Source organism: Onychomys torridus, chromosome 11 (genome assembly GCF_903995425.1).
Source record: "Onychomys torridus chromosome 11, mOncTor1.1, whole genome shotgun sequence".
NCBI classification, from domain to species: domain Eukaryota; kingdom Metazoa; phylum Chordata; class Mammalia; order Rodentia; family Cricetidae; genus Onychomys; species Onychomys torridus.
Window position 1 is genome coordinate 19,683,577 of NC_050453.1, and position 26,986 is coordinate 19,710,562.

The 26,986-nt window shown below is 41.0% G+C and overlaps 1 protein-coding gene across 1 annotated transcript in view; it reads right to left on the reverse strand.

Annotated features, from left to right (window-relative positions):
- Wdr64 (WD repeat domain 64) overlaps window positions 1-26,986 on the reverse strand; it is a 106,659-nt gene that overhangs the window by 78,985 nt on the left and 688 nt on the right. Inside the window, exons 2-8 of the mRNA XM_036202973.1 lie at window positions 21,204-21,334; window positions 11,873-11,975; window positions 10,791-10,894; window positions 7,162-7,191; window positions 5,502-5,612; window positions 2,893-3,107; window positions 100-234 (exon numbers count right to left, since the gene is read on the reverse strand). Coding sequence (XP_036058866.1) covers window positions 100-234; window positions 2,893-3,107; window positions 5,502-5,612; window positions 7,162-7,191; window positions 10,791-10,894; window positions 11,873-11,975; window positions 21,204-21,334 — 829 coding nt within the window. The remainder of the gene's footprint in view (window positions 1-99; window positions 235-2,892; window positions 3,108-5,501; window positions 5,613-7,161; window positions 7,192-10,790; window positions 10,895-11,872; window positions 11,976-21,203; window positions 21,335-26,986) is intronic.

Consider the following 26,986-nt stretch of genomic DNA (forward strand, 5'->3'; position numbering starts at 1 on the left):
CTGAAAAACACTTTGAACATTATACAGTTGTGATGGCCTTCTCATTGTAAAAATGCTGAGAGTCCCAGAATGCTCATGTAGATACACTGTTGTACTTACATATTGTCCTCAAGTCTCTTCAAGGATTCCAAAACTAATGAGTGGACACTGTCTAAGGAGCAGGATCCAAAGCAATTGAGAGCTGGAATGTATCTGATTTTCATAACCCAATCATTATGCAGCTTCCTTTTAACACTGGGAATGAAAAGGGGGGTTGTTATGTTAGACACACACACTTTTTCTCTACACAGCATTTCATTCGGTTTGAATCAAATTGTAACTTTAAACTGCACTACAGCTACAGGTACACTGTAGCCCTATGCACCACACCAGACATGCTGTGAAAAGGGGTTTAGCTGAGGAAGGAGGAACCACCATGAACGTGGGGGACACCATTCCATAGGCTGCAATCCAGGAATGAAAGCATAAATGTCAGCATTCCTCATCCTCTGCTCCTGACAGCAGACGTGACGAGCTCACAATCCCGCCACCATGTATGCCTCGTCATGATGGACCGCCGTATCCCTTTTAAGCCCAGAGACAAAAAATACTCTTCCTTCCTTAAGGGAATTTTCCAACTACTCTAGAAGGAACTCAGTGTAATGTTGGCCATCTTATCCTTACTTTAGTGAAAGAATTCTAAGCATTCACATATGATTGTGTGCAGCTTGGAAGTGGGCACAATAGAAGAGAGGCTTTTGTGTTTTCCCATCCCAGATTTTGTTTACTTTTGAACTCTTGATATCAGCTGATTCTCGAATGTATACAATGCTCCATCTATCAGTGTTTTCTGTCCACATTCTTACTGACTCAAAATGAACACATTCTCAGAATGTCAACTTTGATGGTGGTTATGAAATTTAACTCTCCTTCTCGTCTTGTAATTTTTCCTTCTAGCGGGTTTTAGGATCTCTTGGTGCAACAAAATGCCTCAACACTCATCCTGTGTCTACACTTGAGTCTTAAAAGATTTAAATAGATGACACGATGACTGTCTGTGTGTAAATTATCCTCCTTAGGAAGTGGCAGGATCACATGCATTCAGCCATACCTAGAATCCTCAAATCCCTCCTACTCCCCTCCCCCACTCTCAATCTGATATATCTATCTAACAGGGGGAGGAACTGACACTGGACCATGGACCTTTCTGACAAGTGGCCCACCTCTTAGTGGGGAAAAGGTTCTATCATCTGGGCCTATCTTGACTAAAATAAGGGGCCCATAGAGTACAGGGCAGCATGCCACACAGGGACTACACAACACAGCCTATATAGATAGGGCGGGAATGGAGCAGTCTTCCTGACTTTGTTATTCTTAGAGTTCCAGCAACAGGGCTAATCTTAATTCAGTGCAGCAACAATTATATTGAGGAATGGTCATGAACAGATGATTTGTGTGTACACGCAGTACAAATAAATAAGTACTAAAGTAATAATAATGTGTGTGTCTTTGTGTAGGTGCACATGAGTGCAAGTGCCAACTGAGGCCAGAAGAGGGTGTCAGGTCCTCTGGAGTTGAGATTACAAGCATTTGTGAGCTGTCCAACACAGATACTGGCAAACTGACCACGGGTCCTCTGAGAGAGAAGTACGTGCTCCTAACTATTGAGCCATCTCTTCAGCCTAGGAGAATTGTTTTTAATTTAGACTGCTTGGCCATTAGCTCAGGCCTACCGTTGTCTAGCTCTTACTCTTATCTTTAGCCCATTTCTATTAATCTATACTTTGCCACATGGCTCGTGGCTTACCAGTACCTTACATCTCCCTTGTCATGGTGGCAGCTGGCAGTATCTGCCCCCTGCCTTCCTCTTCTCCCAATTCTCCTCTTAGTCCCACCTATATTTCCTGCCTGGCTACTGACCAATCAGTGTTTTATTTATACAGAGTGATATCCACAACACTTCCCCTTTTCTTTTTAAAAAGGAAGGTTTTGACTTTTACATAGTAAAATTACATATAGCAAAACAATTATCAAGCAAGAATTACAGTTACAATATCTAGTCTATTTGTTTTGGCAAAATTAAGAGATGCAAAGTCCACAGTACTCCTGAGAATCAAAGCAATGTCTAATCTAGCCTTGGAGATACACTCCTGTTGTCCTAGCCTCTGGGAGGAAAAGGCAGAACAACTGTGAGTTTGAGACTAGCCTAGACTATGTATGGAATTCCAGGCTGGCATATACTACATAGCAAGACTGTCTTTCAGTAAATTTAAAAAACGAAAGAGGATATGCTTCTCATCTCAAGAAACTTCCAAGACAATAAAGGAAAGCACAATTAGCAACTGACATTCCATTTAAGTGTCATTGGCTGTTAAAATCTATAAGTATGTGATAGAGTTAAACTAAAAAGTGACATCATGAAGTAAACTACAAAATATAAACTTTTGTGTATTTATGACTACTTCCTGGCAATTAAATAAGAAAGTTTCTAAACATAAAAGCAATAGATATAGATTTTTAAAGAAAATGATTTGATAGATTTGACTATCTGCCAAATTGTTTTTCAGACCTTAAAAGAATAAATTTAAAAAGTAAAATATCCTGTAATAAATGTACAAATATGAGAGACCAGGAGTTGATACTCCTTAATAGATCTCAGAGTTCAATTTAAAAACAAAAATTCTATCTATCCTATATCCATGAGTCTAAAGTTTCATATCTAATTTATCTTTTATCATAACTGAGGAAATTATAACTATCTAGTCTTCAACTACATCAAAGACCTCAGAAGGATATATTACCTGAGAAATGGGAGAAGGATGCAAGCATCTCATAATACTATTTGTGTATACAACTGAACAATATCCATAATTGTTAGAGCAAAGGGAGTATTTACTCATGTGATGTCCTTACCTTTTAAAGTTCTTAGAGTCTAGGACTTGGGTTTGTAATTTCTTCTTTGTTTTTGCCTGCCTTAATCCGAAGTCATCACTGTTTACAGTGAACCTGTTCACAAACCCACCATCATCCCCCAGGAGGATGTCATCCCTGCAGAGCTGGTCAGGGAGGGGCACCACGCACACACACAGCAGGCAGTGGTCCATGGGCTTGATGACAAAATAGTGCTCCTGGAAGCATAGGGATGTTGTGAATTAGTTACACGCTAACTGACCCACCCTGTTTGGGTTTTAACTCAGTAGCAAGTCACAGAGCACCTATTCAGCATGCATGAGGTGCCGAGTTCCATCTCCAGTGTCACACAGACACACAGACACAGACACACACAGACACAAAGACACACAGACACACACACACACACACACACACACACACACACACACACACACACACACGGGGTGGGGGGGCGTTGGAAAGCAGATAGAGAAAAATATTTCCTCATTATTAATGTTTTTTTCTGTGCTGTTTCTCATTTTAGATCCAACAGTGATACAGGAATTTGAAAAAATCTAGGCAAAAATTAACCAAATAAAAGCCAAAGCTGTGAGCCCACCTCAGTATTTTGGCTGTTCCTTGGGGAAAGAAAGAGTACTCTCTTCGGCTGGGTGAGTATGGGATCTTAGGAAGTAAACAGCGAATGCCTTCTCTTGACTTTGTATAGAAATACTGAGCTGGCCTCAAACTCCCTAAAGTGTTCTAGAGAAATCTTATACCCGACATCCCTTTGTCTCTCCCTCCCAAGTGCTGGGGTTCCAAGTATGTTGCCACTGTGCCTGGTTCATGGAATCCCAGAGACTGAACTCAAAAAGTCTCATCCGTGCTAGGCAATGCTCATGAATTTTATACAGAATTATCAGGCGAAAAGTATTCTAACATCCAAGTTTATCCATATATATCCACCAAGGACTTGTAAGCCGTCTCTGTACCTTTAAATGGGTTCCCTAAGCTAGGCAGCTATTGTTGGTTTTCCAGAACTCATTGTCCTAAGACAGAAGAAAAATAGGTTCAAATGTTTGTTATTGATCACATTTCCTTAGAATGAGTGAGAGTTAGGTTGGGGATTTAGCTCAGTGGTAGAGCGATTGCCTAGCAAGTGTAAGGCCCTGGGTTCGATCCTCAGCTAAAAAAAAAAAAGAATGAGTGAGAGTTGATATAGTTAGAGGTTCCCTGAGCCACCAGCTAATGAGCAGTGAGCACTAACTGGGTGCCAAATATTATTCCAGGCATGACTGTACGAGATGAGCTCAACAAAGCTTCCCTCTCTGTGGAAGCTACCCTACATGAAGGGAAGACAGAGTAAGATGGAGCACAGATTAGGCCAGAGCTCTGGACGAATGAGGCCCCTTTATGTTCCATGGGCAGAGGTGGTAGTGCGGTGGGGGGGAGGGGTGACCTTTGATCTGGGACCTAAACTGATGGAAAGAAAGATAAAGAGGAAGTAGAGTGGAAGGAGGTCCAGATTATATTAATGTAAAAAGGGCAGAGGGGGGAGAAACTGTGGAGCCTTGTCTCTACAAGACAGGAGATGGGGGTGTTCAGAGAGGGAAAGAGGGAGGGAGGGAAGAGGAGGGGAGAAGAGAAGTGAGTAGAGGAAGCGAGGATCCAGCAAGAGAGAGTGGACCTGAGGAGAATAGGGAAATGGTGGAGGAATGTGAGGAATGTGAGGACAAGCTTGCGAGGACAAGCCATGAAGAAGGTTAGTGGGAACCACAGACAGCTCAGCTGAACTTGCAGGTTCTGTTCTGTGATGATGTCCGGATTCTGTTCTGTGATGATATCCTGTGGTTTGTGTCTCCCCAGCTGGGCTCAGTCACTGTGTGCCAAGGAAAGGGCAGCAATGTCTTTCCAAGTTGAAGGTTACAGGTGGAAGCCAGCAGGGGGCAAAGGTGGCCTTGGTGCCCATATGTCCCACCTGGGGTGCAGGCAGGAAGGAGGGAATCATGAGGGCCTAGAGATAAAGAAGAGGTTCCTCTGAGTTAAAAATCAAGTGTGCAAGCAGGACGGCCTGAACAAGAGAACACAAAGTCCAGGACCTGAGGTTTAGCATTCTGAGACACGGACCTCTGAGTCGACTTCTGAGACTTTATAAAGTATGCTCTTCCTGAAGATGCTGGGCTGGGGAGAAAGGCTCTGCATGTGATAACAAGCATAACTGAAAAGATGATGCTTGGATTTGTAGAAGGATATAAAAGAGCGGATGAGTTTGACGTGGTGGCAGGAGGAGGGATGAGCACCACTCCAGTGCAGGCTGAGTGGTGTGGGGAGTCTGCTGCTCAATCTCAGAAAACAACCTAACACTAAAATCCAGTAGCAACATCAGAAATTGAAAGAATTACCTTTTCCCTCTCAAAACTGAAAGCAAAACGAGACCCGAATGAAACACTAAAAGAAAAGCACATTCTGCTTTCATTACTGGGTATTGATGCTGAATTCCATCTAAAGTAGTTACTTAGTAACTTCTCCTGTGGTCTAGCAGGTAATCATTACACAGTGGCTCCGCTGGTATCCTTACAGGGATTGAACATGCAGTCTCATTTCTTTGTACCATCTCATTGGCACAGTACCTGGCTGTTCCCTTGAGCTTTATAATCCCAGACGATAATGGTCCTCTCTGTAGTGGCAACGATTCGCTTTAGCTGGCCCAAGTAATCGCAGCCTGTAATCCAGGAGGTATCCTGACAGAAAAGCATAGAGTTGGAGGCTCTAAGGCTAAGGATAACGCCCAAGAAGTAGAGCACTTGCCCAGCATGCACCAGGCCCTATGTTTACTCTCCAGTACCATAAGATAGAGGGGATTGGGAATCACAATGCTTTTCTCTCTACCTTGAGGTGCTGGATAGCAAGAAGCAGGTTATTGACATTAGAAATCCCATGTGGCAGTGGAGCCCACAGTGCGTCTCCTTGGAGTGGTATAAGGAAAAGAAAAGGCTCCCTCCAATCTGCCTTGTTGCTCAGGGCCACTAGCTGGAGACTGAGTTAGTGTGGGAATTTCTCCTTAGAAGAGCAGGGCAGCTGGGCAAGCATTTGAACCATTCACATCGGTGAGACCATTTATTTACACGCACAGCTAGAATCGGGGCTCTGATTAAGCCAGTGCTTCACCCTGCTGCCTGCTAACACTTTCATCTAGAAAAACCCTTAGTGACCAGTGATCTGGCTGATCATAAGCTGAGGCCTACTGGCCTCTCTTGGGTCTGAACTCAAGCTTGGAAGTTTTAACAGCATCAGCAGAAACGGCAGCCTGGATTACCTGGAGTGTCAGAAACTTGCGTGCATGTGAGTCTTCCCTAAACCCACCAAGAATCCAATGGGTTTGTTCCATTACAGAAATGGAGGCTGAGAAGTTTAACAAGAATGGGACCTTTTTTATCCAGTAGTGTATCATCTCTTGGTAGTTTAGTGAATTCCTTGCATACATGCAAACAGGGATAAAACAAAACAAAACAAAAGCCCCAAACCTCCAGCATTCCCCCATCTCTCATAAATCTGTAGGGTGGGGGTTGGGGATGGCTCAGAAAACAAACCACCGTAGATTTTCATCTCATGTAATAAACAAAATTTAATTAAAACTCAGAAGCTTTTAATTAAAGTTCAAAGAAGTAACTAGTCTCCCAGCAATTCTCTGTGGATAACTGAACTCCAAGAAGTAACAGTTGGGTCTTTGCTATTATTCAAGGCTTAGTTTTGAGCCTAGTCAATAAATGTAAAATTCACAATCTTCAAATATCATTTTTAAAAAGTTTTACAAATATTTGTGTAGGGTATGTGTTTGTGTGTGTGTGTGTGTGTGTGTGTGTGTGTGTCCCCTGATGCACATATGGAGAACATAGAACAGCCTTGAGTGTCAGCCCTTATCTTCCTTCTTGTTGGAGAGACAGAGTCTCTTACTCGATGCTGCATATACCAGCCTAGTTGACCTGAAAGCTTCCTGGAGTTTTCCTGTTTCCACCTCCCATCTTATCCTCATATAAGCATGAGGTAACAGATACACACTATGGTGTCCAGATTTACAGGTGTCCTGGGGATTCAAACTCAAGACCTCATACTTACATAGTGATCACTTTGCCTCCCCCCAGCTCCCCCCCCCAGCCATCTCTCCAACTCTTCACATGCAGAGCCCGTTTAAGCAGGCATTTCATTGAGATTTTTTGTTTTTAGGAACTGTGGAAGAACCATCACCGTAGCCTAACCTTGACTTACTTCAGAATCCTTTAATGTACTTACTGTAACATTGGTGCTGGTCTGAACTCTCATCTGTGAGTAAAGATGAAATCGAATTAGAATCTTCAGTAAGGATAAGAAAGCTGTGGCTACATGCAATTCCTCTGGTTTGCTCCCTCTTGTCATCTTACCTTGCAACATTTGTTATCCAGCAAAGACAAGAGTGGCTCCCAGAGTACTAAATAGAGCAAAAGCAGCCTAGGGACAATGTAGAAAAACACAGCATGCTTCCTTGAAGAGACTTCTCTTCAAGTTACTTGATATCTTTAAAACATTCTGTCTAGTGGCCCTCTACATAAGCATCCATTAATGGTGTCCTGGGCACTGGGCTAAGTGTCATAGATATGTCCTGTGCAGAGAACTAGTAGGTAGCAGTGTCTCTCACACCCTGGACACTTGATGACTGCTGCCAAGATGAAGGCAAGAAGCTGAGGTATTCCAGTGATGAAGATTCTTCTGCACGCTCAGATGCTCTTGGTAAATGGCTTAGAAATGGCTTCCCTGAAGGAATGGGTTATAGGAAGAAAAAAGCAGGGCAGGGAGAGCTCTGGATTGTCTTTCATGGAAGCCACAGACTGTCTTTCATCAGAAGAGTGCCAAGACGCCTTCCTTTCAGGACTTATTTCTGGATAGGAAGGTGCTTAACAGCAGGATAGAGCACTGTGGTTTCCTCTCTTACTTCCTGTGGCGGTTAGTGTCCTCAACTCGAAGAATCTCCTAGGAGATGGGCACCACTGAGAGGATGATCTAGATTAAGGTTTGCCTCCTCCAAGGATGTGCATGAGGAGTTGTCTTGATGAGGTTAGTTGATGTGTGAAGACCCATCTTAACCACTCCCTGGGCAGGACCAGTCCCTGGTGGGGATCCTGGACTATAGAAAATTGCAAAAGCAGCATCCATTGTTCTCTTCTGACACCCGACAGGTATTACCAGCTTCTTCACATTCCTGCTGCCTTGACTGGAGCATTGGGGTGGCCTGTAAATCAACTGTGAGCCAGAGGAAACCCCTCCTTTCTTTTTTTTTTCTCCTTTTTTATTTATTATATTTGTGTTTTAATTTTATACATCAGCCATGGGTTCCCCTGTCCTCCCCCCCTCCCGCCCCCACCCCCACCTTCCCCCCAGCCCCTCCCCTCCATTACCATGTCCTCCAGGATCAAGGCACCCCTGGGGATTCATTTAAACCTGGTAGATTCAATACAGGCAGGTCCTGTCACCTCCTTCCAGGCTGAGCAAAGTGTCCCTGTGTAAGCCCAAGGTTCCAAACAGACAGCTCATGCACTAAGGACAGATCCTGGTCCCACAGCCTGGGAGCCTCCCAAATAGATCAAGCTATTCAATGGTCTCACTTATCCAGAGGGTCTGATCCAGCTGGGGGCTCCACAGCTTTGGTTCATAATTCATGTGCTTCCCTCGGTTCTTAAGTGGCTTTTGTAGGGTATTTTGTAATAGCCACAGGAGAAGAAACTGAGCCACTCCCCTGCAACTTCAGTGGGAACAACTTAAAAGTTCTTATCACCCTTTGGCAGGGATTGTTATTAGTGATATTTCCAGTCTGTTATCACCAAGAAAAGCCTTAGCTTTATTCATTATTCCTTAGGTAAAGTCTGTATTGTGTGTTTATCAATTAAAAGATATTTGGAGTTATTAATGACTGCTTTTAAAAAGTGATCACTGTGACCTACACAGGGATTCACAGGATTTCCTCCCCTAATGAACCATCCATCCATGCTTAAGGAATGTCACATGCAAAATATTATTTGTTTCTAGTGTGTCAGTTCCTAACATGATTTTAAAGCAGTCTTTTCTCTCCAGTCTCATTTTGTGCATGTGTATAGTATGAGTGTATGTGGGGGTGGGGGGCAAGAATGTGTATGTATGGTATATGCAAGTGTGTATAAGTGTGAGTGGATGCTTGTACATGTGTCCATGCCCATGGAGGACAAAGGAAGACATCAGGTGTTCTGCTGTAGTACCACATCTTACTTCCTTAAAACGGGGTTTCTCTCTGACCCTGAAGCTCCCCACATTCAGCTATGCTGGCTGGCTGGCCAGTAAGCTCCCAGGATCCACTGTCTCTAATCCCCCTCACCCAGCATTGTGGTTATAGCCACAAGAGGCCATGTGTGCTATTTTTATTTGAGTACTTGGGATTCAAGTACAGGTGATCATGTTTTTATGACAAGTGCCACGTCCTTAACCCCTCCAATTACTTCTTTCCTTCTTTTCTTTCCCTTTCTTCTTTCTTTTTTCTTCTTCTTCTTTCTTTCTTTCTCTTTCTTTCTTTCTTTCTTTCTATTCTTTCTTTCATTTGTTCTCTCTCTCTCTTTCTTTCCTTCTTTAATCTTCTTTCTTTCTGTTTTAGGATCCTGTCACATTATTTTATAAGAAACCAAGGTGACTTTCTGTGTGTTTTGTGAGTTTCCATGTGCTCAACTCTAAATTTCTTCGTGGTGTTGCTTGTTTTGTCTGGGGTGTCTGTGAAGCATCTCAGAAGATGAAACTTCACTTCCCCACAATCAAGGACTCCTTTACAACGCCAGTCATTTTCCTCCTCACCTTGTTTTATAGATCCCATCTTAGACAGATTTTTGGAGATATAAAGGTCTATATTGAGAAGGAAACTGATGTTCTTGGGGGAAAAGAAAAAGATGGAGAAGGGTTTTGTGTAAAAAGAAGCCAGATCTCTGATCATTTTTTTTCATCATATTAATTGCAAGAATTTTCTGGGTTCTCACAGGCTAGTGCATTAGATGTATTCGCTCATTTAATTCCAGAACTATGTGGGGAGGAAAAGTCTATTAGTCTGGATGAAATCTGGAGCCTGGAGACATTAAATACCACACCCAGCTGTGTCTGCAGTAAGCTAGACAGCAGACTCTGTCCACAAACCCAAAACCACAGACTCTGGCCACACACTCAATGTCCAATACCCACATGGCCCTTCCCTAACAATCTCATTGCCCTAGCTGTGATCTTCTGGATAACTCCCTGAGTTAAGTGTTACTGAAGGACTTAAACTGATTTTGGAAATGATTATTTCAATTACAGTTTTCTTATATAAAAAGAGCCCATCATTGTCTTCAATTAAAAATGAACTTTGAATCTTTACTCTGTGTATTTAAGAGCAAGAATACATATCTTCTTTTCACATTGAAGAACACAGGACCTGCCACCACACATTCTTTTGAAATATTCACGTTTCTACTTCATCATTGAATTTTATCGTCATATTGTCTGTTTATCCCAATGTGAACACAAGGCCCATGAAGTTCCTTATTCAGCATCACAGAAAACCAGAGACACCTTGGACATTTCATCTACGCTAAGCCCGCTATCCTCATAGCATCTTCTATTACTTGGCTGGCATGTGTTTAAGGTTTTATCTGGAGAATTATCCAGATCAACCCTTTACACGGTGGATGCCATGTGATTCACTATGACACTCTTGAGAAACAATACCAAATTCAGCAATCAAACCTCACCAATCACCCCAGGGCTCAGTGATCCTCGTGGTTTTTTTTTTTTATAATAATACTGAAATGTTGTTGTTTTCTCTGAAGCATTTGGATAATGCATAGATAAAACACAGGAAGAGAAAAGGGGAGAGAGAGGGCAAGATTTCAAATTACCTGACTGTTAAAGACTGTTATCAGTCCTTTCTGAGATGCTGTTATCAATAAATCCAACTGTGGGACCTTCACAATGCATTTGATCACATCTCGTCTTCTACTACCTGTCAAGAGCATGCGATTAGTGTCAACTTCCAGAGGTCCTAAAACTCATTTGTTATTGGTCTAAAACATGAAAAAGGAAGAAAAAGAAGGCAGCCCGCATTTTATTAGAAGCCCTGAGTTACTTGAAACTTAGAATAAAACCATCAAAAAAACAAAAACAACAACAACAACAAAAAAAAAAGAATGTGCAACTACTGCTTGGTTTTTAATTATCCTTGGAGATATAATATGAATATAGAATATTTCAGCTAAATATGGTGCATGAGTTCCAAAACAACTTACAACTTCACACTCTGACACCCACTCACACCCCTCACCCCACACGCGTACTCACACACAAACACACATACACACCGCTATGGGTACATTTCACAGAGAATGGGTTTTCTAAACATCATTTGGAATCATTTCTCCTTTGAGGTTTTTCACATCTCTTAGAGGTCTTTTCTTTGAAATATCACCATTGTGGTAGATACAGACTAAAGTCTCAACACTATCTCAGGCTTTCCATTATAACATAATCAAACTGCTTTAATGCTATTTTAAGAATTCTAAAAACATTTTGCGCATTTGGGAAAATAACATTAGATACTTTGATACTTCCATGCCCACCCACAGACAGAAGGACAAAGCTGTATACATAATCCTTCTCAGGGTGAGTTAACTTTTGTTTGCTTGGATTTTAGTTTGGTGTGTAGCCCAGGCTGACCTTGAACTCATAGCTTTTCTCCTGCCTCTATGTCCCCAGTGCTGGGATTACAGGTGTATACCACCACGGTCTGCTCATGGTGATGTAATTTTTTATTATTGCAAACAGACATGAGAAGACTCTGTATTCCATTTAGCAGGGGGACACATAAGAGCAAATAACAGATGAGGCTGGGGAAGTGTGTCCATTTCTTCACTGCAGTGTCCCCAGCATTCAGGTACCTGACCCGTACCTTCATACTAACTGGGAAAGGAAATGTCAAAGTCACCTGAAATCACAATTCGCTGTTTTCTGGACACAAGGAAAACCAAATTTTCTTCATCCAGCTGCGAAGTAAGAGTATCTTCTTCAGAGGAGAAATAGCCAAAGATCTAAATTCACAAACAGAATAAACACAAACAGTGTCTCAGAGCTGGCTGTCAAATAACAACAGATTCTGCATCGGCTGAATTCAAAGTCTAAGGGAGATGAAATGCACCTTGTTTTCTGATGTCAGAGTTGAGAGTCCCCCGGGAATAAGGGACACTCTGACATTCAACACATTTTGCACTGCTGATGAGTGATTTCCAGGGAGAGACTGACATCTTTTCCATGGAGCAACCATGCACCAAGTTGGTGTCCTTGCTCAGAATGAACACTTTATTCCCATCTTACCCTTGTTTGAAAATGAAGTCAACCTTCGTCGGACAGGGCCTCAGCTATGCATGAATGAGTATTCCTAACCATCCTCTATCAATCTTACTGGGTCAGATTTTTCATCCTGGCAGAGAGAAGCTTCAGAATGTAAAGGATTTTAGATTTTTTTGATTAGCTGCCCACTTTCCAGTGTTGATTGAATATTAGCTACCTTGCTAGAAGAAGACATTATGAGTATTAAAAGTGATCTTTTCAAATAAATTTATCAAATTATGGAAGTTTCAAAATCAGAGGCCCTTGAAAAATGTTAGCAGCTGTAAGCTAGGCACAGTGACACAAACCTATAAGCTCAGTTATTGAAAGGTTGAAGTAAGATGTTTGAGACCAGTTTGAAGTCAGCCTGGACAACACAGGAAAAGTCTATCTCAAAACCACCAGCAACAAAATAACTTCTATTAACTTATTAATGAGCAGAAATAAATTTTCTTACCCATTAAGAATTTTAAAAGAAATTAGGAATTTTGAATTTTGCGCATGTGTGTGTGTGTGTGTGTGTGTGTGTGTGTGTGTGTGTGTGTGTATGCGGTGCATGTGCTTGTCATTATCAGTGTCTTTATCTCTATTTTCTGAGACAGCATCTCTTACTGAAGCTGGAGCTCGCCCATCCAGCTCTGGACAGAGAGCTCTGCTGCTGTGCTGACGTTGTGTGGATGCTGCAGACTCTGAGGTCAAGTCTTCATGCTTGTGCACAAAGCACTTTACCCAGTGGGCCCTCTTCCCAGCCCAACCACCTGTTCTCCCACATCGTTCTTTTTATAATGCTACCAAAACAAATGGTCACAAACCTGACTTTAAAAGCCTCTTTGTAAACCCATAGTTTCATAGACTTTAATCCAAAATGGGTCTCAGCAGGCTTGAATCAAAGAGATGTGGAAATGTGTGTTTATTGGAGTCTTTGGGAAGAATCAGTTTCCAGTCATTCAGGCTTGTCGGCATGAGGTTGATCTGCCTGTTTCCTGTCGGCTGACACTGCCTAGATTCCAGGGATTTCTATTCAGTCCAAGACCTAAGTCCATCCTTGTCAGCAACAGCAGCAGAGTCCCAAGTCACTTTCCTGTTAGGGATCCTTCCTCTGCCTCTCTTGTTTTGAAGGACTTGGAAGCACTTAGGTAATCTACAATAATATCTCCATATGAAGCTCCACTGGTTAGTCCCTTAAAGCCATCAACAAATTCCCTTCACAATTACCTAGGATGGTGACTGATAGTACAACTGGGGACCAGGACTCTTGGAAAGGAGGGCACTTTTGTACGCTCTTATTTTATAAGCACTCTTCAGCACAATTAATAAATGTTTGGCAGTCCGGGTAACCTAAAAGAGTGCTGTGAAATGGTAATGTTCAGGTCAGAAAGTGAAATGACAATGGGGACCATGAGTCTTCAGCTCCCTGTTAAAGAAGTTCCAGTGTTTCTTGGGGTAGGAGACTTCTACACCGTCCTGCTAATTCTAAACCAGGCGCCATGTTTACAGTAACCTCAAATAGTTTACACACAGCCATTCACCCTGACTTGTCATTTCTGCAGATTCATTGTGGAGATGGTGACTATATGTCTGAGAAGAGATTTGTGAAGAGGTGTGGGAGCAATGCCCTCTGCAAGGCAGAATTACACACTTCAGGAATTGGACATGGGTTCAAATCCTCATTCGATTATCAGCTAGTCACATGATCTCAAACCAGTGTCAGGAGTTCTCTGTGCCTCAGTTTTCCCCATCTGGAAGATGATCACCAGGATATGAGGATGTGGATGATTATATTTCTTAGTAATTAGAAAGAGTATAATGTACTTGGATTATACCAAGTACCAGGTAGGAACTCAGTTGATGTCAACATGTGAAGAATGGGGTCCTAGGTTTCTGGGAACAGTATAGGAAATAGAACTTAGGTTCCTTTAACTCCTTGCCAGTTAGAAATCATCCAGTAAGCACCTTTGCTGTCTGAGCAGACATGTCAGTCATGCATTTTATCATACATATCCCTTGGAGTCATAGCCATGTGGGTGTACATGCTACATCTACTCCTGCCAAAATTACCAATTTTGACAAGATATGAAAGAAGTAGAAAGATGACCCATTGAACAGAAGATGGGGATTAAAGAAAGTAGGAGGGAGCAAGAGACAGTAATGGTGAATGAATATAATCTAAATACACTATACAAATGTGGGAAATGTCATAATGAAACCCACCACTATGTATTATTAATATATACTAATAAATTTTTTTAAAAGCTGATTGATTTTGCTACTTTCACTTATAAGAAACACTTTATCACATTGCTTAATAACTTCTCAAGGAAACCAAGTGCATCAGATAATTGGAAATTTTTCAGGAAAAGTGTCAATTTTTCAGAAGAGGTGTCAAAGCTGATTTTGAAAAGTTATGTTTCAAGGAGAAAATTTTATGATCAAAGGGAAACATATCTTGTCATCTTATGATAAACAGTAGCCTCAAGAATCTCTAGTTTCTTTCTTGAAAATTTAAATTTCAAGCTAGAAACTGTAACACAGTTTAAGAACATTGCCAGCCTGAGTACTTTATGACTATCAAGTATATTATAACAAACAGCATTAATATTCTTTTAACAATACAATTTCCAGAGATTTCCCATACTTCCAGCAATTAAAAAAAATTTTCGATTACTTAAGAAACATATGTTCAGTGTAGAACATATGGAGAAAATGAAAAACAGTAGATGGAATAAAAACTTGCATGTAGCTTATTTTTAATCTACCCTGGAACATTCTTTTAACATTTTGAAGTTAGAAAATACAATTTTAACTTAAACTAATTCACTTTAAATTTAACCTTGGGTGGCATGATTGGCATCCTATGTGGCATATTATGATTTGAGTTTGAATTAGTTCACAGTGTGCTCCTAAAAATCTGTTTCTATGTTCCTCTCCTGGTTTCCTTTCTTGTTGCTGTGATAAAATATTCTGAGAAAGCAACTGAAGAGAGACGAGGCTTGTTCTGTCTTATGTCTCCAGCAGTATATAGTCCGTCATGGTGAGGGAGACACAGCAGTGGGCAGGTGACCAAGCCAGCTGGTCACCTTGCATCCAAACTCAGAAAAGCAGAGACTAGACTAGAAGCTGGGCTAGGCTAAAAACCACAAGACTCCCCACCCCTTCAGGGACTTCCTTCCTCCCCAAAGTCCACAATCTTCCAAACAGTCCCACTGTGTGGGGATCAAGACATTTCATATATAAACTACAACTGCTGCCTACTAGCAACACAGACTAACATGGTGGTGCTTAAGATGTAGACTAGGTATTTTCACTAATTAGCTTTGTAAGTATAAGGCAATCACACCATTCAGATTTCTTTACATTTGGTTTTTCTTATCATATATTGCAGGGGCAGACCTAGATTACATTTCCATTAGTTCTAAGATTTCACTAGTCTAATAATATAAAGGTCTCCAAGTGCACTTGCATCTAAACCTCAGAAAAAGAAATTATAACTTTTTTTATAGCATTGCTGTAATAAAAAGATTTATATTTTGGAATCAGATTTGTGCACTTTTGCCTGATTTTTGAAGAATGAATCCAACTCGTATGGCTTGATCAATAACTATTAACTGATAAGATGCTTTCTAAAAACCAGGTAATCAGTATTGAAATGAAGTGAGTCTTCAATGGTTAGTACTGAATTTCCATTTTACAGATGACAGATCTGAAGCCCAGAAAGAGTAAGTTGCAGTACTCGGAATAACAATGCCCCTTGAGGGGCGGTGACTCACAGGGTTGCTGAGCAAAAGGTAGTATAATGAAGACAGAGCCTCCTGCATAGATTCCTCCAGCCTCAGCCAACTTCCGCATGCACGGAGTACATTAGAGGCCACTCACAGCCTGGTCTGTTAAAGCTATAAGATTTATAGGAGCCCAAAAGATGGGAAAGGACGATGGCATCTGGAATTGGCAGGTGGAGACCAAAGGCCACTTTCTATGTGGCTTTAGATAAGTCGGTTACCGGTCTGGGTTTCTCTGTTCTAAACCTCACTATGGCAGGAGTATGGTTTTCTCCAACCTGCACGTGGATCTGTTGTGAGGACTAAATGGGTACCTGGGGTTTATGAAAATGAGAAGAGATTTTAGGAATGTAAGAAGATTGTGTAAGACTGGAAGGAGCAGACTCGAATTCCTCCTCTACACAACCGGAAAGAAAATGCTGATTTGCTTTACAATCACACTCCATTACACTCAAAGATTCTCTATTTCTACCAGCTAGCACTATGTCTTATCACTCGGCATGTATGGAACCTAAGAGTCCTGGGTCTCTTTACAGTATGTGATTTGAAGCTTGTATTACTGAGACAGCAGTGTTGGTCAGTAAAAATGTAAGACAAATGCTTCATGCTAATATATCTAAAAAAAAAGTAGGCCCTTGAAGAAGTCTGTTGATATTGTTTTAGGTGCTTAGTTTCAGAGACTCAGGGAGGTGGGAGGGGATCTGGAAGGATTGGGGGAGGAGTGAATATGATCAAACTACATTGCATATAGTTTTCAAAGAATTCATAAAAATTACATTAAAAAGGTGCTATCCCAAAATACAAAGTTGGAGTCTTCCAACAGATGTGGCTGGACAAGGTTTCTTCATCTTTCCATTGTTTGCCAGTAAAAGCCTGACCTTGATAGTCAGGAAGAATTCATCCTGTTCCTATTTGGACATTTTCTCTGGTGTCCAATAGAAATATAAGAGATTTCTTATATTTCTTATCTATATATTGACATTCTCTGTGCTGTCCAGTAGAAATCTGAGAGGTGAGGAGAAGGCTCAGTGAATAAAGTACCCCCTAGGCAAGCACTAGGACCTGAGTTTATATCCCCAGAGTTTACTTTGACATTGTGATTCCAACTGAAACAGTTCAGACATGTCCAACCTATATATCATATATCTATATATCATCTATATAGTGTTAAATCTTATAGTAGCTGCATGAAACATAGAGCAAAAATTAAACCAACTTTATTAGTGTATTTTATTTAAAATAGCATGTTGAAAACATAATTGCAACATATAATCAATATCAAAAGTTACTGTAAAATGCTCTGCATCTTTTCGTACAATGCTTTTGAAATTGTATGTATTTTATACTTACAGTACATCTTAATTCAGACAACTCACACTTCCAACATTTGGCAGCCAACTTCCAACATGTGGCAAAGGGCAGCAGGTCAACATGCAGGTCTAGAGCATCTAAGGGTTCATTTACCTGTCAAAGCACTCATGCAGTTTTACTATACCGTACACTCACTGAAGATGAGCCCACTGTTTCCCATTCATATTCTGAATGTCCTGATGTAGGTATGTGGTTGTGCCAGAACCATCCAGGCAGAGAGTACATGCACACCTCAGCCCACCTGTGCTCAGTGGACTGGGTCTCTTGTTATTGGTAATATATGAAAGGTGCTTTGAAGTTTCATTCAATGTATCCTGAGTTGAATTCACTGTAATTTTAGCAATATCAACAATAATGCATAGTGGGTTACAGAAAGGCAGAACATCACTGCACAGAATTCAGTTAATGAATCTGAAATCTTTGCCAAAAAAAATTAATTAATTAATTAATTAAATCTCCAATTCTAAGATATCTTGGAAACTTGGTCACAAACACAAGATGAAAAAGTCAACAGTGTGGCCTCTGCAATTGTTCCCAGGAAAAGGAGAGTTGGAGGGGGGAGGGGAGAGAGGAGAGGAAAGAGAGGGGAGAGGAACTTGACAATCAGAATTCTTCACTTTCGATACTTGAGTTTTATGCTGTGGTTTCATTCCTTCCCATTTCTATTTTCTGCTAGATTATGTATTTTCATATATTCTCTAGGCATATCTACCTCTGCATGTAGCTGTATGCAACCAGGGATAGGTATAAATGCAGCCCAACACAAAACTATAAACTTACTTCGACCATGAGAATTTTCCTGCCATTTTTGTAACTCCATCGTGCGGTGAGCATTGTCTCTAAATGTCAAAAGGTTGGACATGTCTGAACTGTTTCAGTTGGAATCACAATGTCAAAGTAAACTCTGGGGATATAAACTCAGGTCCTAGTGCTTGCCTAGGGGGTACTTTATTCACTGAGCCTTCTCCTCACCTCTCAGATTTCTACTGGACAGCACAGAGAATGTCAATATAGAACTAATTGTTCCTGATCATCAAGGACAGAGTATTTACCTACAAACAACAGATAAAGCAAGAGACCTTTTGATGTGACACCTGAGCAAAGAACTGAGTTAAATTTGTATTTCAATTCTTGAAAAAAAAAAAGAAAACTGAACTACTTTGGGAATTTACAGCATGGCAGAATCTTTGCACTAGACTTGAAAAAACAGGCTGTAGCTAGCCTAGCTTTGTAGGTAAGACTGGAACTAGCCAAGCTTTGTAGGTATGTGGGAAAGTCTCCCACCTGTGCAATTTGTTACATGGTCATTAAGGATAGATACAAATTGTCCTGCTAGTGTTTTGAATGTTTTAATGTAGCTGTCTGGTTCTGCCTAAGCCTTCTAAGCAGGATTGAGTACCTGAACCCAGTTCAACCTTTGCTTAATAGGTCAGGAGTATTTATAAGAATGAGAACAAAAGAAGTAAGATGCATTGAAACTCAGTTTACTGGAATGTTGGGGTATTGTTTCTTTAGACAGCAAGGGTGTAAATCCTGTCAACAACCTGTGAACGTACACTCATTCTTTCCTAGAGGGTCCGCCGAATGTGACCACAGCCTACATAACTGCTGACTGCAACTTGAGAATTTCCCAGACTCCTTATCAATGGAAACTACTACATAATGTATGTTTTTTTTTTTAAATTGCTAAATGTATTATCATTTGTTCTAGACACACAAGGGGAGAAAAAAAGAAAGATTTAAAAAAGCTCCTTTATCAGTAATTCCCTTTAATTTTTACTCTGTTTTGCAATTCTTTTAAAAGTAGGGGCAGCTACTGGATTTTTATCAATTATCATCTTCCTTTTTAATTTATTTAATCTTAAAGATTAGGAGTCAGTAACCTTCAGAGAAGAGGTAGTAAATATTGAAGGTTCATAGACCATTAGCTCTCTTGACAGAGAGTCAAGGCTAACGTGTCTGTCACTAGCGAATGTCAGGTGCACCTGTAGAATGTGTACAAGTGATTGGGCCTTGAATCGACTATAAAATCTGCGTGTGTCCAGCTGTGGCCTTAACTTCAGTTTTGTTGCCCTCTATTAAGACTATAGCTTTGTTTCCCCCTTAAATAGTTAAAAGAAATCTGTGGCTTTTCTAATATTAAACCGTCTCCACTTTTCTACTCGAAAATTTTTTAGTGTACTCCTGGAATTAATTTTTAAATGTTATCTAACACTTTAGCATTTCTGTTCAGAAGTAATATTTGCCTTTTGGTTTCTTTATTCAACTCTGCTAATTTAACCTCATAAAATGATTTGGATAGCTGTTCAGTTTTTAGCATATTCGTAAAATATTCATAGGAATTATATTCTCTGAAGAGTTATAGAAGCTTTTCGTTTGTAATTTTTCCTAAAGTTTATTAGTAATTTTTGCTTTGGCTGGTTTTGGGATTTGGGCTGTCTTGTATTATAAGCTTCTAAATTTTATTTCATTGGGTTATGATCTGTTTTTTGAAACAAAACATACATACAGATCTTTCCTAAGTCTGGCATTCATCCAAATTCCGTTTACATATGTCTGTCTGATGGTTGGAACTGCCTTGGCAGGAGAGGAGACAGTCACAAGAGACACTTGTGCCCCTCACTTCGGCTATCAGACTATTTAAGCAATTGGTCATGAAGAAAGAAAATTCCCAGGAATCCTATTCTGGGGACAGGGAAAAGCTGGACCTCTGGTGCCAACCACAGGCACCTGCCTCCCAGGGAGATTTCACAGTTCCAGCAACTTCTTAGACCACCTCATAGGACAGAATGGGGTGTAGACATAATAGGCTGGACCATACCTTGACTAGAACTGCTTCGTTATAAGTATCTCTTGCCTTCTTTGGAGACTTAAACTTCTTATCAGTACCACCACAGACTTGGGGGGAAATCACTGGACCCCTTTAGTCCTCCTTCTATTGTGGCCACTGTGAATAAACCTCCTTTCTCCATAAGCAACTGTCTCTTCAATTAACGTGTTGGGGATGGGTAGCTGACCATAGCTCCTCAGGGATGCTAGAAGCCAGGCGTTGATGGCAACATCTCTGGTAACTTTGTTTCAATGTGACAAATACTCAAAACCATCATGCTTCCTCTTGTCTATGATATCTACTCATTTCCGGGAGTTAGCCAAATGTTCTAATTACTTGCATGTTTGTAATGTTTGCATCAATATTTTGCCAGTCAGAAAACATTTCAAGACCCGACAGAAGAGACCAATTAAACTAACCTCTAATGCCGATGATATGAACACACTGAAAATGTACAAATACTTCTGACACCACCGAAAAGAAATGTTTCCTTGTCAGATGCAACAAAAGCACTTAAAATCTTGATTGTTAAATGGCACTGACACTTCAAGTTGCCAGATTCATTTAAAAGACTTAAAAGTTACTCATTGAGATCAGGTATTGTCGAGCAGGCCTTTAATCTTAGCACTTGGGAGGCAGAAGCAGGAAACCCTCTATGAGTTCAAGGTCAGTCTGGTCTACATAGTGAGTACTAGGTCAGCTGGGGCTACATAGTGAGCCTCTGTCTAGAAACAAAGAAAAAAAAGTATTTACGGATACTATGGTTAATTAGTTGGCTGTTTCCTCCACTTTCTTGTGTGCTATGGTTAAATCTTAATGGCTGTAGATACAATAATAATCTGTATACACATTGTATATTTTGCTTTGGTGGAAGTAACACTGTTTTAATTGCTTGTTCTGGACAAAGTCAAATAAGATCTGGGCTCCAAATTATGTGCACTCAAAGCAAGTACCTCACACCAGTCGAAAGATGCATCAGGGTTGTTGCAGAGTTTCCTGTAAAAACATTTCACATCTTGATTTTTCACTTCAGGGCCAAAGAGCTGCTGCACTGTGGCATAAAACTTCTCATAATCGATTGCCTCTGCAGCGGGGAAAGTACAGAAACATTTCCATCACATTCCAAGGGCAGAACTTCATAGTTCATGTGCATTTCCCACCCTATAGTCTCATCTCAGCTTATAAAACCAACTGTAATGGTACCTTAAAGATCTTGTCTTTGGGAAAATAACTAGGCCTTGGCTAGAATATTATTCAACCAAACTAAATCATTTTTTCTATTTTGGTATTCAGAATTCTCTTCTGTTTCAGCTATTTTAGAAATCCTGTGCATGAACACAAAGATAAAAAAATTACTTTTTTCTTACTGTGGACACATTTGCAAGTTGGAATCTTTCTTAGAATTTATCTTAGATCTGGGTACAGAGCAATTATTGGTTATTTGATATTATGTAAATGCGCACAGACAGACAGACAGACACACACACACACACACAGACTGACAGATACACCCACCCACTACTTGAATCTTGATTTTTGCCAAGTTTATTAATGCATTTGGGTGGGATTTCTAAGTCTCAAGTCAAGAAAGAGTTAGATAACAGGATTCATCAAACTATATAGACAAAATCCTGTTACCTTATTTAACTAACAAAAATGTATATTGAGTAATAGTCTAGCTTAATTGTGTGTCTGCACTTAGCTAAACATCGGACATAAAATGGAAAACCATATAGGCAATGTTTACTGACATTTCCAGAGAGAGAGAGAGAGAGAGAGAGAGAGAGAGAGAGAGAGAGAGAATTACATTAAACAATCTGTAAGACTCATAGCAGCTTTATTATAATAGTCAGAACCTGGAAACAACTTAGATGTCCCTCAACCAAGGAATGGATAAAGAAAATGTGGTACATTTATACAATGGAGTATTATTCAGCTGTTAAAAACAAAGATGCCAGGAAATTTGAAGGCAAATGGATGGAACTAGAAAAAACATCATCCTAAATGAGGTAATCCAGACCAAGAAAGACAAACTTGGTATGTACTCACTCATAAGTGGATATTAGCTATTAAAATAAAGGACAACTATGCTACTATCCACAGACCCAGAGAGACTAGGTAACAAGGAGGGTTCATAGGGGCATGTCTGGATCTCCCTAGGAAGGGGAAATAGAGATTTATTGAGTGGACTGAGGGCAGGTGGGGATGGGAACATGAGTGGTCAAGTTGCAGGGAGGATAGAGCAGGAGAGTACGAAAAGAGACTATTGGAAGAAGGGGGCATTTGGGGTCAGGCAAAAACCTGGCACAAGGGAATCTCCCAGGAATCTTCAAGGATGACCTCAGCTAAGACTCCTAGCAATAGCGGATACATAGTCTGAACTGACCAACTCCTATGACCAGATTAAGTAATTATTTTAAAGACTCATGTTCTATCTTAAATGTACCGTGGATGGGGGGCAGGGTGGGACTTGGTCATGGGGTGATCTAAATTCTATTAGGTCATTGGGGAGCTTTAAGAGTAATGTAACCAGGACAAATCTCTGTAGTCTGTCTACTTAGCCCCCCTTGGAGGCAGATACTTCTTCATTGAAACATTCTTAACTTAATAAAGAGTTAACCCTTATCTTCCACTATCTATTAATAAATACAAACATATTTGGATAGTATTAGCAGCTTGGTGCAAGTTAGGGTTACATCTTTTCCATCTCCTCAATCCTTAGACTTTGTCCCTCAGACTCAGTAGGCCATTGTCTAGGTGATTAGTTTTTATCTAATCTTAAGAACTCCAGAGGAAGGAACTTTGCTCTACAGATCCGGGTTTGCAAGCTTTTGGGAGGAAGCAAGGCTAACTTGCTTGTTTAACGCATGTTTAAGGCACACCTCCTGACACCAGGTTTTGAGCTGGCCTTACCTTTGCAAAACCTTTGAAATACTTACAAGCCAATGGTCAAGGAGGGAGTACATATCAATGTCAGCCAGCTAAATAAAGCAGGCAAACTCCTGGAGACAGCAATAAACACAGTAAGAGTGCTGAGGACAGCTTTGCTTGGGGGAAGTTTAGGAGTGTTGGCAGAGAGAGAGCATTCCGTTTTCTTGAAAAAGAAAATAGAGACTGGAGAGTTGTTCAAATTGGGAGAATGACATATATGATATTAGTTATTAAAAGTGTAGCAAAAGAAACAATTTGATAACTGTTGTTTTAAGTCTTATCCCAAAGGGAATAAAAGTTTGTTTTGAGCTAGGTATGGGTGACCATAGCTTGGGAACCGATTCAAGTTGCCCTAAATAACATGTTCCAATGTGGAAGTGGTCAGCTTTCATAGTCGCAGAACAAAAGAAAGTCATAAATCGAGGTATTTTTCAAATACGTGGGCTGGAATATCAAAGAGGGCAGAGCTCTGCTGCAGGCTTAGATACCATCTGCTGACATTCTTAGCTTTGGGATTGGTGAAAGCCAGCGCCCTGCTAATACAATCCAAAGTTTTTGTGTGATAGATGGAAGGATGCTAACTCAGGGGTGGGTGGTCAGCAAGTCAGTCACCCAGCCTTGTGGAATTTGTAACAGATTTGCCTTTTTTCTTTTTTTGAGAAGTTCAGTTCAGGAGTGAGGATGCACTTCACTTGATACAGTTTCAGTTCACAAAGTAAATAAGTGAACAATTTTTAAAACTGTGGCCTATTTAGAAATGCTGGAAAGGGTGACAAGATTGAAGGTGCCAGAAGCTGACGCTGGAAAGGTCGATTGAGCCATGGCTGGTGAACAGCTCTGCACACCAAGTCAATCTGTATGGGTTTTAAAGATGGGTTAGTGAATCAGGAACATGACAGACCCATTCGTTTTTGTTTTTAAAGGGAAAACCTCTGTAGAAATATAAAGGAAGGAATGAGCCTTCGGCAGGAAGACTTATAGCAGGTGCTGTAACAACCCGAGAGACCGATCATGACATAATCAGAGATACTATGATACATGGCTTAGGAGACGGGGCAGCCAGCATTCATGCCTTAAGACTCGGGCAAGAACATACTAGGCAAAAACTAAGAGAGAAAGAAAGAAAGAAAGGAAGGAAGGAAGGAAGGAAGGAAGGAAGAAAGAGGAAAGGAAGAAAGAGGAAAGGAAGAAAGAAAGAAAGAAAGGAAGGAAGGAAGGAAGGAAGGAAGAAAGAAAGAGGAAAGGAAGAAAGAAAGGAAGGAAGGAAGGAAGGAAGGAAGGAAGAGGAAAGGAAAGAAAGGAAGGAAGAAAGAAAGAAAGAAAGAAGAAAAGCAGAATGAGAAATGTACAAAAGCAGAAGAGAGTGGCAAGGAGACACACGGGAGAAGGAGAAGGTGCTTCTCACAGCAGAGGCTGAGCCCAGTGTTAACGCGGTGAAATGGTCATCTTTGCTGCAAAAGGGGGAAACAAAGCCAGTGATGCACACCCAGAATCCCCAGTACTGTAGAGGCTGGGGTTAAAGGATACTGAGTTCCAGGCTAGCCTGGGCTACAGAGTGAGAGCCTATCTTAAAGAAGAGAAAGAAAATAAACCTAATTTACTGGATTTGGCAGCCATACTAGGTACTGAATATATTTTCAGCAAAATGAAGGAAGCAAGACTGGAGTAGATGAGAAAAGAGGCAGAGATGCTGGGGGAAATATAGCAAAAAAGCAAAGAGGAGACATAGAGTGATAGCTTAAGGGAAGAGACAGTCAAGGACATGATACCAGGGTTTATTTTTAGATTCAAAGGACAAAGCCAGTGGGAAGAGAGATTTTTGAGATTGTTGCAGCGAACTGATGGTGGTGGAGAGGAGGGGAGGATGGGTGTGGCTTTGGGAAGTATGGACTAGGAGAAAAGGGACAGTGAGCGGATTCCAGGCTTTGTACCTGGCTTTCTCCTGTGATACGCAACTCGGCTGAGAGGAGCAGAAATCCCATCAAGGATTCAGAACCATGATAAGAGTTTGGAGAATCAATTATAGCAAGAGGAAAAGCAAGCTGCCTGCAGGGAAGGAAAGCTTTGTTGAGCAGTTTAGAGGGCCCAGCCAAGACTGGAGATCTGGAGAACATCCTAAAATGACTGAGCCCTCCAGACATTCAAGTGATGTGGGCAAGTGACTGATCCCTCTACCTCCCATTGTCTTCACAAGCAAAGCAGACTGAACAATAATGTTATCTGCTCATATTGTCATGCAAATCAAATGAACTTATGCTTATCAACTGACCTGCAGATTAGGAAATACTGTTCAAGCAATACCTGTTTGAGTCTGAACAGTTAAGTTGAGAGTTTCAGTTACATATGACTACAATCCAACACCTACAAGCTGTCTATGTAGTTGGTATATGGATCCTTCTCCTTTTATTATAACATCTAGACTTATTCTGTTAGATTCATTTATTCATTTTACTGTTATGTAGCTTTACTCTTCAATGCTGTCTTAACATTCCAACTACACCGCCTACTGCTCCCTTTGGCAAGAACACACTTTAAACTTTGCCTTCTTCTAAAACTCCTCCATATTCCCCTTCCTTCAGCACATTTAAATCACTCCTGCCCACAGAGTGGCCCAGACAGTGAGATCATAGTGAAACAGGAAACTTTGAGTTGTCTAGAAAAGTCCTTAAGGTCTCATGATGCTCTCAGATAAAGAGGTGGGAGGGTGTCTACCTTGGCTTGGAAACATAGTCCACAAAGACTCATTCGTACGAAAAGCTTGGTCTACATACTTTAACATTATTGGGTAGAGAAGGAACCTTTTGAAGGCAGGGTGAGTGGAAAAAAAGTTAAGATTATTTGGTATATGCCTTTGAAGGAGCTATTGGGACCCTGGTTTCTTCCTGTCTCTCCCAGCTGTATAGATGTACTTACGTTACATAGGCCCATCGTAAGGTACTCTTACCATAGACCTCATAGTAGCAGGCCATATGACCATATATGGGAACCTACAACACACTTTTTTCTTCTTGATTATTTAGGGCATTTTATTACAGTGCCAAAAAGCTGGGAAATACAGAGACACAGAAGACCTCCCATGTGGTCACTATGCTATACAGAGTCTCAGATCAGCCAGTGACTGATAGTGTCTGTAGAAGAACCCCTTAATGCCATTTAATCCACTTTTCTATATTACAGATAGATAGAAAAGGCTTCCTCAAGTGCAGCTAGATATGTTAGAGACAGAGAAAGAATTCAGGTCCATGATAAATGAAGACCCATGGGAATAGGAAGAAGCAAAGTGCTAGAGAGGTCCCCAGAAATCCACAAAGGTACCTCCACAATAGACAACTGGCAATGGTCGAGAGAAAGCCCAAACTGACCTACTCTGGTGATCAGATGGCCAAACACACTGTCGTGGTAGAACTTTCAACCAATGACTGATGGAAGTGGATGCAGAGATCCATGGCCAGGCCCCAGATGGAGCTCTGGGAGTCCATTTTTGGCGAGAGAGGATGGATTGTATGAGATGTTGAGACCATGATTAGAAAAAGCACAGGGACAAATAACCAAACTAGTGGAAACACATGAACTATGAACCAATAGCTGAGGAGCCCCCAACTGGATCAGGCACTCTGGATAAGTGAGACAGTCGTTTAGCTTGAACTGTTTGGGAGGCCCCCAGGCAGTGGGACCGGGACCTATTCTTAGTGTATGAGCTGGCTTTTTGGAGCCTGGGACCTATGCTGGAACACTTTGCTCAGCCTGGGTGAAGGGTGGAGGGGACTGGATCTGCCAGCCTGGGTAAAGGGAGGGGACTGAATCT